General features: G+C 36.4%; 1 protein-coding gene across 1 annotated transcript; it reads left to right on the top strand.

Moving 5' to 3' along the window:
• Positions 1–1,162: 1,162 nt before the first annotated feature.
• LOC143911048 (TATA box-binding protein-like 1) lies at positions 1,163–3,896 on the top strand. Its single transcript, XM_077429767.1, has 4 exons — positions 1,163–1,438; positions 2,704–3,260; positions 3,397–3,491; positions 3,614–3,896. Exons 2-4 carry the CDS (start codon positions 2,722–2,724, stop codon positions 3,838–3,840), a joined length of 861 nt encoding a protein of 286 aa, XP_077285893.1. The 5' UTR covers positions 1,163–1,438; positions 2,704–2,721; the 3' UTR covers positions 3,841–3,896.
• The last annotated feature ends 7,426 nt before the right edge of the window (positions 3,897–11,322 follow it).

Here is an 11,322-nt window from a genome sequence, read left to right as displayed (position 1 = left end):
GTGGTCACGGGTTCGAGTCTCACTAGAGACCTGCTGCTGGCCAGACTTTGGTTTGTGACCCCAGGTCGATCGTTTCTTATTAGAGTTTGCCAATTTTTATTGATTTTCATTAAAACGGTTCCAGTAAAAAATTGACATATCCTTCCCTAATTCTTCTAATTCCCTAATCTTTGCTAATCTCAAGTTATTTAGCGTCTTGAGGTCACCAATTTGATTATAAAATGTTACAATTTTTTTTCCATATAAGTCACTGTGAATGTTTGTATGAATTCGCATTACATTAAAATGATTGTGTATATTTATTTATTTATACGGACAAAAAAAAATACCATTTTACACAAAGAAAAGAAAAAAAATACTATGGGGGATGAACGAATGAGACGACTGGCATGTTAATGCACGTGTTTATTATATGACAGCTGAAGACAGAGTGAGTAGTAGCTCTCCGAACCCAGCCGGGTTGGTCCCCACTCGCAGGAAGGCAACCAAACTCGACCATGTCGTATAAGCGAGCCGCCACAATTGTTTAGCCTAAATGCACTTAGAGTCCAGATATAATCATTGGAAGTAAGTGCATGCATTTAGTTAATCCGATAACAGATATCCGTTGGTCTAAGTACAATTCGCTCAATCCACGGCGTACGTAACAATACTGTTGCGTAGGGGTGGGTGGAGGATCCAAGTAAAAGGCCAACAGTCGTATCACAGCATTTATTGATGATTAAGGAGATACACGCATTGCCAATGCTCCGTCCAGAATGACATGATATCGCCTACGTACCGCCTTATAAGGGGTAGATCTCTCAGGACGTCTAATCTGTTTACCTACTGTATAGTCACGTATTCGGATATGTTTTCCCACGGTATGAGAAGTGCAATCATTGTTTAGCTTTCATGCACTTAGCTTGTCGCTAATCCCTAAAACCACTTACACCGGTCTCACGGTATGCATTTAGTTAATCCGTTAACAGATATCCGTTACAGATAATCCTGTCCCATAGGTTCGGTCACACAGTCTCTGGGATTCTATTCGCTTAATCCGCGGCGTACGTAACAATACCAAATTGAACAAAAATAAACGATCCTCTTTCAAACTACACAACACGTGTTTCGTTAGACCGGGATACGGTCAACATACCTTCCCTGTCTAACAATACAATTTGCATATAGAGTGGAGGCGAAGATGAAAGAAGACCGCATCATGTTTCGAGACAAAGCCGGAATCAAGCGCTGAAACAGACAGCGGCGTTGCGTTGGTAGAGGTGGGTGTCGAGCCGGGTGGTTGGTAAGTGTGGGTGGGATATGGCCGCCAGCCGCGCGGGGCTCAGCCGCGCCTGCTGCTCGCGCGCCGCCCCCGCACTCGCCGCTCTCCCCGCAGCTCCCCTCGGCGCCTCCGAGGCTGAGGAGCCCCTTCGCCGCTCCGCCCCCCGACTGCCGGGTGAGTTCGCCCTCCCTCCCCCCCGCCTCCCCGTCTTCCCGTCTCCCCACCCGACACCCTCATGTCTTTTCTGGTGCGACCGCCGAATCACTAGCAAACCACTGGCGAGCGCCGAACTGCGAACATCGAACATCAAACATCGAACATCGAACGGGGAATTGCGAACGTCCATCGCCGATTTACGATTTCCGATTTGTGCGCACATCTACAATCGGATGCTGCACGCCCACCCACCCGCTCGTCTCCCTCTCCCTCTCCCTCTCCTCGCACACCTTTAGCTCTCCTACTCCTGACGCATCAGCTCATCAAACCGTCCTATTGATCATCGCCTACCTCGCTCGTCGACTGGCTCCTCTTCCCTACGAAAATATTTCTAGCCCTTGATCGATTGATTTTCGATGCATTCGTCCACCCAAAACCTTGGTACCTCTTAGTCTTTTTCATTCTTATTTAAAACTGACCTCTATTCTTAATACAGACATAGAGTTCAATTCGCACATCTACACCTCGTTTCATTGAAGTTCGCAGTAGGATGAAGAACACGGTTTGAATCGCGTATTTAGACAAAGCTCACCGACTGATAAAAATCGACAACCGGAGTTGAATGAAATTTTGCTTGAAAATTGATTTTTTTTTACATAAAAGACGATTCTAACCGTGATTTTTACAATTCTTTCGGCGAATTGAATGATGTATATTTTTACAGTTATCGATTTATTTATAATACTTTTATAGGAATCGTTGCATCATTGATTGGACGAAATCTCGCAAAACCGAAAAATGGAGGATTATCTATTGTTCATTATTGATTTTTCTATTTGTATTGTATTATGTTGAACTGATTTGCCTTTGTTCTTTGGGTAAGAAGTTTTCGCCGTGTTATAAATGATGCAAACATTTTGCTATCAGCTGATTTCAGTCAAAATTGTTTTAATAAATATATGTATATTAGCACGTTTTTTTCATAATAAGTTATTCTTAAATATTTTCACCTTGATCTACAAGTCTTCACAGTTTCTATACAAAAAAAAATTGAAAATTATTAAAAATCAATATTTATCCTAAAACTAAATATGCACTCTACTGCATTTGGTGAGAAATGACACAGCATTTTCATATTAAAAATTAATGTTATAATATTTTATTTAATATACTTATTTATACAAAAAAAAAAAAAAAAAAAGATTTACTCATAAGCATTCCACTGATGAATCATTATTGATAATTTGACAAAATTTATTCATAGAATGAAATTTTCTTTATAGGTTTTCTGGTGCCTTGTTATGGCTACAGTAATTCAAGAGAATGGAATTAATAATTTGAGTAGTAATCCCGGCATTGTACACTCGCATCAAATGCCAATTAGTGATAGAACCAACCATGAAATGGGAGACCAGCCTAATGAGGCGGTTATTGACTGCCAAACAGTAACAAATTCTGAAGAGACTGAAGAAGCTCCGGAAATAGACATTATAATCAATAATGTAGTCTGTAGTTTCAGTGTACGGTGTCATTTAAATTTAAGGCAGATAGCACTCACAGGAGTGAATGTCGAGTTTAGGCGAGAGAATGGAATGGTCACAATGAAACTACGGCGGCCTTACACGACTGCGTCCATCTGGTCATCGGGACGCATCACGTGCACCGGAGCCACCAGCGAGGTTCAAGCGAAAATCGCTGCTAGACGTTATGCAAGATGTCTCCAAAAACTTGGATTCAAAGCTAAATTTCACAATTTCCGAGTGGTTAATGTTTTGGGAACATGCACTATGCCATTTGCGATTAAAATTACTGCATTTTCTCAAAAACATAGAGAAGCAGAGTGAGTTGCACACTATTAATTATTATTTAATTAAATTGTAAAGTTCATTTGAGCATTCAAAGCTATATTTTGTTCATAGCTTTTGCACGTACAGATGTGTTGAAATGTTTAGCCTAATTTTAATTATTGCTTTCAGCTATGAACCAGAATTACATCCTGGAGTTACTTATAGATTAACGAATCCCAAAGCTACATTAAAAATATTTTCAACTGGTAGTGTAACCGTGACTGGTAAGTGGTTTTATTATAGAGGTTATATTGTGCTATAGTTATTTTTATCTAATGACACAAATACTCGAGCAAAACTACTTTTAGTTTTAATAAGGTGTCTTAATTCGTATTGTAATTTTCAGCCAGGAGCGTAGGGGATGTACAGACTGCTATTGAACGCATATTTCCATTGGTATATGAATTTAGAAAAGAGAGAACACCAGCTGATGAAGAATTGTGGCAAGCAAAACGTGCTAAGCGCAAATCTTCACACGATATGCATTCAGTGAAGGATCATAACGATGGTCTTTTGGAATTAGTCACATTATCTGATGATGATCAAAATGACAGCAACCAAAGTTGGCAGTAAATAGTTTCATTCATCAATTAGTACCAAAGACTAAATTAATAATATGATAAACCAATTTTTATTGTTTTCATTGGCTTCTGTTCTGTTATTGAATGAGTTGAGTTACGTCAAATTTTGCTAAATTTTCACAGTATTTTACTGTACTATCATTTATTTTTGTTTAGTAAATTCTCTTATAAGTGTGATAATATCTTATGAATAAGTGAAGTGTTAAAGTGACGATTTTGTGTATTTATACTTTTTGCTACATTGCAGAAAAGACTGCGTAATTATAAATGTTTGAATAGCAATCTATGCCTAAGTGATAAAAAAGCAATTTGTAAATTAAAAATTTGTGTATTTGAAGTTAAATATTACCTGTTTAATTGATGTGTTAAATTTAAATTTCCACCGAAGTACACTTTTTGTTTTTTTGTTATTAAAATTATAAATTGTATCATAATCATATTTATTTTCAGTAAATAGCCCGAGATCACATACAGAGCAGTTCTTAGAAATTCGATTAATTTACTTCCATGACACGCTATAATATTTCTAATTTTGATTTCCGTATATGTGTATGATAATTTCGTAGAATCTTTTTAAACAATTTTTTCCAAAAGAATATTTTTACTCAGTTTAACTTTAACTCCTAAATGTTTTTGTTTTTATTATATTTACCCAGGAAATGTTGACATTATAAGTTATATAAATAAAATTGGAACAGCAATTGTTGAAATCTCTGCTGCGATTTAATTTTGTTTTGAATGAATTTGAAATTACGATATATCAAAATTATTCATTTGTAACTAATCGCTTTTTTATTACTAAACATATATTAGTTAGTTTGAGAACGAGTTTTTCGTTGAATTTGAGAGCTTTAGTTACATTATGTACGAAAACGATTATTTTGCATACAGTTGTTAAATATGTAATCTCAAATATTATCAAATGAAACATGAAATACGATCGGTTACGTTCACTAAAAGTAGACTGCATTATATGGAAATTAATATTGCATTTGACCTTTCATTGCTTTGAAATTATATATTTAAATGTAAGTTTACTTTTACAAAATATTTATAATAAACAAAAAAATCTCTTCTCAATTGAGTAATTTTGGTATATCAATTTATGTGTATAACCAATATTGTAAATTATATTACTCGCATGTTTTCATTATGTTCCATATAAAATGAAATTGCCAATAGCAAGAATATAACTATGAAATATATTATATGATTTTTATTCGATCTTTAATAGACGCATCCCTCGCTTAATATTTCTATGTCCGTTTGAAGTAGGACATGCTTGATCAAATAATACTAGACCACAATCTCAATAATACAATATACGGTAATTGAAAGTGGATCAGTGCACAGATGTAGCCAATTTTCAATTACGCTCAATGTTCGAATAATGATTTGATAAAATAAAAAATAAGTATGTACATATTTTGTACAATAATAGCTTCTATTGCAGCAATAATAGCTAACCATTTTTCTTTTTTAAGTAAAGTGGTATCTGAAAGGGTAAGTTAGTGGTTTTCAACATATTCTTTCCACATTCATTGACACTGAAAATTTTAAATGACTAAGTGCTCAGCTAGAATTAGTCAAGTAGGGATGGGTTCTTTATTATTGAATAAATTTAAGTCGGCAACACTGGGTTACTCTATTTAACACATACACAAACATTTAATAGCTCAAACTTTCTCGTCTGTCACGTAGTTTCGTAATAAGCATTAAAATGAATCAAAACAAATAAAAGTTGACAAGACATATCAGTGTGTTTTTTATCAAACGACGACGAGCAAACCATCGCAGAATATGGTAGCGCCGGTCTACTACTAGTCATATGTGAACTAGTCACAGGACAACCGGTCGCTCTAGATTGGTCACACTAAAACTGGTCACACCCTAAAAACGGTTACGAGAAAACTGGTTGACCGATTTTAGGGTGTGACCAGTTTTAGTGTGGCAGGTGATCACAAGTGACCGGTTGTCCTGTGACTGGTTTACATATGACTAGTAATCACCGAACCCAGAATATATTCGTTTGCGAGTAAGCCAGTGCTGCCAACTTAAAACCATGCAATACAAAAGTACACCAAATTCCTATTTTACCGTCAGACACAGAATTCACGAGGGGAAAGAAATAGCATATTATTCATGGCGTCATGCCACCTATACGTAAGTAAGAACCAATAGCTTGTGCTCCTGCGCACATGTTGAATTTTCAAATGCGGGACACTAGTATGTAGTCTACAAGTTCACTTGCCATTGTTTGAACTTGATGCTGCATTCAATACTCGTTCAATAGTCGTGCGTTCTCTTCAAGCATTTGTTTGGTCACCATATTTTCAACCACGATGTTTTTATTGCTTTTCTTGGGAGGAATTAATATGAATCAAGAGCGATTAACAGCTCTATCAATGATTTCAATTGAAAAAGGATTTATTTTAAAAAATATAAAATGCTATTTCCAAATTTATATTTTTTTAGACGCTTTTCCATAACTTTTTTCGGGTGGCGACACCTTTTTATGTAATTGATTTATTTAAAAGTTATATTTTTCCATGACGCCATTGCCTTTAGTTGCCCTTGGGCGACACCCATAGTATTAAACTTTGAAAGGAAACGATCGACTTTCAGTCACAATATGAAGCCAGCAGCGTTACAGAAATACTTCAGAATAAATTATTTTTAATTGAGGTCAACCCGGAATCGAACCCGTAAACCTCGATGGTTTTCGAGATATGCTGCTAGAAATAAATTTCACAAAAGCCACGACCTCGAGACATTCAAAAAATGCATTTTAATGTGTGTAAAATATTATTCAATAACTTGAACATGGATTTAAAATGAAAACTAAACTTAAGTCAATAGTTTTTTGGTATTTTTGTCAGCACGTAATTATGAAAGGCTAGTATTTATATTAAATGGACAGTATTCATCGTTTAGTAAATAAGTGGTCAGTATAAACAATAAAAAAGGTTAGTATTTATATTAAACGGACATTATTCATCGTTTAGTAACTAAGTGGTCAGTGTCTATATTAAATATAAAAAGCCAGCAGTATGGCTCGGTGGTTGCGTTTATATTTAGCACCGAGAGGTTACGGGGTTAGATCCTGTGCTAATCTTTAATGCTGCTGGTCAGATTTGGATATTTGTGACTCCAAGTCGATCGTTTCTTATCAGAGTTTGCCAATTTATCTGATTTCATTGTTGAAACGGTTATTAGATTGTCAGATTTTGGCAATTTTTCTTAATAAATTTGTGGATAAACTATCAACAAAGCAGAGAGCCAAAGTTTTAAATGTGTGCAAGCATTGTTTATTTTGATTCGATCTCTACAATTTTCAACTGTCGCGATACCGGTGATATTCCATCTTGTTCAAGAATTTAAATTTGATTGATACCGATATTTTATTTTATTTTTACATAGATATATACCAGGTATGCCTAACACGAAATTAATTATTAATAAATTAATGAATTAATCCATAGAGACATCTATGAATTTAGATTTGTACATATTTTTTTTACATATTGTACATAAATCAAATTCAGATATTTGTGACAGCGGGTAGGATGATTTTTGCCAATTTGAGGAACCGCTTCAACAATGAAAATCAGATAAATTGGCAAACTCTGATAAGAAATAATCGACATGGAGTCACAAATATCCAAGTCTAGCCAGCAGTATGAAAGATTAGCACGGGATCGAACCCAGTGATCTATCGTTGCTAAACATAAACGCAACCACCGAGTCATACTGCTGGTTATATATATGAACTCCGCGTGGTGATACGGACACACGAGTTCGTAACATGCGAAGTTCATACGTCTACTCCAGTGGTTCTTAACCAGGGTGGGCGCACCCCACGGGGTGTGAGAAGGCGGTTCGGTGATTACCAGTCAAATGTGAACCGGTCACAGGACAACCGGTCGTTCTAGATCGGTCACACGTGATCACTCGTCACACTAAAACTGGTCACGAGAAAACTGGTGACACCCGAAAATTGGTCACGAAAAAACTGGTCACACCCTAAAAATTAAAAATTGGTCGAATTTTTGGGTATGATCAGTTTTTTCGTGACTAATTTTCGGGTGAGACCAATTTTCTCGTGACCAGTTTTGGGGTGTGACTAGTTTTCTCGTGACCAGTTTTCTCGTAACCAGTTTTAGTGTGACCGATCTACATAGAGCGACCGGTTGTCCTGTGACTGGTTCACATATAACTAGTAGTCCGTTTACCGAGAAGGCATGTCGGGGGGTGCGGGAGGCGTTCCTAAATTTAAATAAATTTAGTTTTGTGATATTTGAAAATTATTTTGATTTTCGATGATATCGGCTAATTATTTTCGGGACGAAAGCACTTGGGCAGCTAGAACTAAAATAATATAATTTATGGCAGGATATCGCCTCAAGATCTCTCCTCATTTCTCGCAAATAATAACGACAGTTTTCTCAGAATTTGCACACCGTCGTCTCTACTGGTATACTGTTTACAATTATTTTTGCAACATTGGCATTTTAGCAAAAACTTCTTGAGACTAGCATGTGTACACACGCGAAAGTTCGATTTCAAACGTTATCTACTATTTTAAAGCATAAACAAATATTTAGTATGCGGGACAGATGTGTTGACTGTGTCCCGGTCTTAGAAAACACCGTTTGTGTTTGTAAGAGGATCGTCTATCTTTGTTCAATGGTTACAATGGTTATTGTATGTACGAAGAGGTTGAGCTTCGAAGAAGTGAGCTGGTTGAACTCCAGAGGTTCACTCTGGTGTTGGGAGCTGGTGCGTCGCTTTATATACGTTCTGACTTGAAGCGTGCCGTGTGCAGATGCTTTGTCTTCATTTCCAGGACACGTGTTGACCTGTTTTCGAGGCGCGTGTTATATAGCTATTGTTTAACACTGGTTTTGATTCGTAATAGCACAAGTTGTGCTATATTCCTACAAATACATACTTAATTTTTCAGTGATTAAAGTCCGAATAGAATATGTATAATGATAACACAAACGTAAGAATTTACTTTCTTTCTAATTATTATTTAATTGACCGTAATAAACCCCGCCATGTCAAAAAAACGTCGGTGGAATGACGATTATGTTGGTTACAGATTCACTTGTACAACACAAAAATATGGTACACAACGAACTCAATGCTTCTTATGTTCCAAGATATTTTCAAACTCCAATCTTAAACCATCAAAGTTGTTAGAACATTTCAACAATGTGCATGGTGGTGAAGGTGCAGGTCATAGTCTGAACATCTCGAAGTCAAAGAAGGCTCGATGTGATGCCAGTGGTACAATCACGAAATTATGTGGCGCAACAATTCAAAAGCCCTTGTTAAAAGTGTCAAGTGGAATATATTTGCGCTAAGAAAAAAAACCTTACAAAAAATGTATTTTTCTAAATTAAAGATTCCAAAACTCATTTTTCCAGAGGGTGCGGGAACATATTCTCAGATTCAAAGGGGTGCGGCTCACTGAAAAGGTTAAGAACCACTGACTCTAATGGTAAACGGACTACTAGTCATATGTGAACCACTCACAGGATAAAGGTCTGTTCATACTTAACAGCACTGCACGGCTTCAGCACTACACGACTCCGTTTCAAATATGTCATTTTATTACATTTCTATTCATATCTACCTACACGTCGCGGTCACGTCACGTTTACAGCACTTTGGCCGAGTGCAAGGCAAAATCGGCTTACTTATACATTACAGGCCATGACGATATGGCGCAATATTGCTTACGTCGTATTGTCGAGTACTTACAATATGAATGCATATACGTCAGTGGCGGCTCGTCCTAATGGGCTGCCGGGCTGCAGCCCCTCCTATAAAATTCTAAAATATATTAATAATACATTTAATATTTTATTTATTAATGATATTTTTTTTATTAGTTGGGTGGACGAACTATTGGGGCCTTCGACAGAGTAAATATTACTTACAATATCACCCATATCCAAAAGGGTGATATTGTAAGTAATGTTGACCGTTTCGAAGACCCTACTAACTTGTATGGTGACAGATGAATTAAAATGTTGTTGTACTGGCTGTAAAGTTTTACAGCGCCGCCCTGAACGCCACGCAGCCCGGAGTTGCGGAACGAGAAAGAGAAAGAGCTATTTGCAACTGCAGATAGCTCTTTCTCTTTCACTCACTCTGGCGTTTTGGGCTGGATAGTCGGCAGCCTTCGCCTGTTAAACGACATTCATCTGTCAGTTTGTTTAAGATTTCGCGCGCTTGATCTTACATTTGATTAGTTGAATCGCACGATCACAGCTTTATTCGTTTTCGTTACTCTTAATTGGTTGTGTACGAGCCCTCATCAAATCTTCGGTGAGTCGTTTTCATTTTGATAACAGCAAAATTTTATCAAATCTGTTTAACTTTTTCTCGTAATTTTTATTTAAATATATTAAGTTTTTTTTTCTTTTAAAAATGGAAGAAAAAAAGAATTCAGTAAAATATTTACAAAATTTGCACTTTTCGCGACTAGAACTTACCGAAAAAGTCGCTATAAAAGCATTAGGCTGCCTCACGCCCAATTTAATTATTTCACAGCCTGCAACTAGTAGATCTTTTAGTTACTCGCGAAAATTTAATCCAGACATTTATAAAACAGGAGTTATTGACTTAAAACATTTAAACGATAAAATTAAATAACACGAGGGAAGTGTCGAACACTTAAAAAATGTGTGTAATCTCACGATTTTGTGATCGGCTAACATAAAAACCCATTTAAGCGAAGCTTGTCGGCGGGAAATAGATAAGCATAACGAAAACGTCAAAAAAAATCGGGATGTTTTATTTAAAATTATTGATTAAATTTTGCGGTAAATTTGAAATGCCAATGAGGGGACACGATGAAACAGATAATTCAAAAAATCCAGGAGTTTTTCGGGGGCTTCTAGAATATTCACAAAATTTCGACGATTCTTTAAAAAAACATTTTCAAACTTCTTCGGTTTTTAAAGGGACATCAAAAACTATTCAAAATGAACTTTAAGATTTTATTTTGAACGTGTGTAGGGAACAAATAAGTGCTGAAATAAAAAAAAAGCAACTTATCTAGCTGTTATGGCAGATGAAACAACCGATGTATCGATGCATTGTCAACAGGTTAATGTTTTTCGTTACGAATTAGGGGGTAAAGTTTTTGGGGTTTTTTTTAATCCGGAAAATAAGAGCGCATGCATTACTGAACAATTAAAACTAGTTTTAAACGATGACAATGAAAAACTTATTGCTCAAACTTACGACGGTGCCGCTGTAATGAGCGGAGAGAGGGGAGGTGTACAGAAAATTTTGAAACAAACTTATAAAAATGCACACTTCGTTCACTGTTATGCTCATCAACTTAATTTAGTTGTTGAGAAAGCCGGGTCGCGAAACCAGCAAGCGCGAATTTTTTTTAGCAATCTTACTGGAGTAGCAGCGTATTTTTCGAAATCTTCATCGCGTTTGGACGCAC

The sequence above is a fragment of the Arctopsyche grandis genome, chromosome 4 (assembly GCF_051622035.1).
Source record: "Arctopsyche grandis isolate Sample6627 chromosome 4, ASM5162203v2, whole genome shotgun sequence".
Taxonomy (NCBI): domain Eukaryota; kingdom Metazoa; phylum Arthropoda; class Insecta; order Trichoptera; family Hydropsychidae; genus Arctopsyche; species Arctopsyche grandis.
This window is presented reverse-complemented; position numbering and strand designations above follow the sequence as displayed.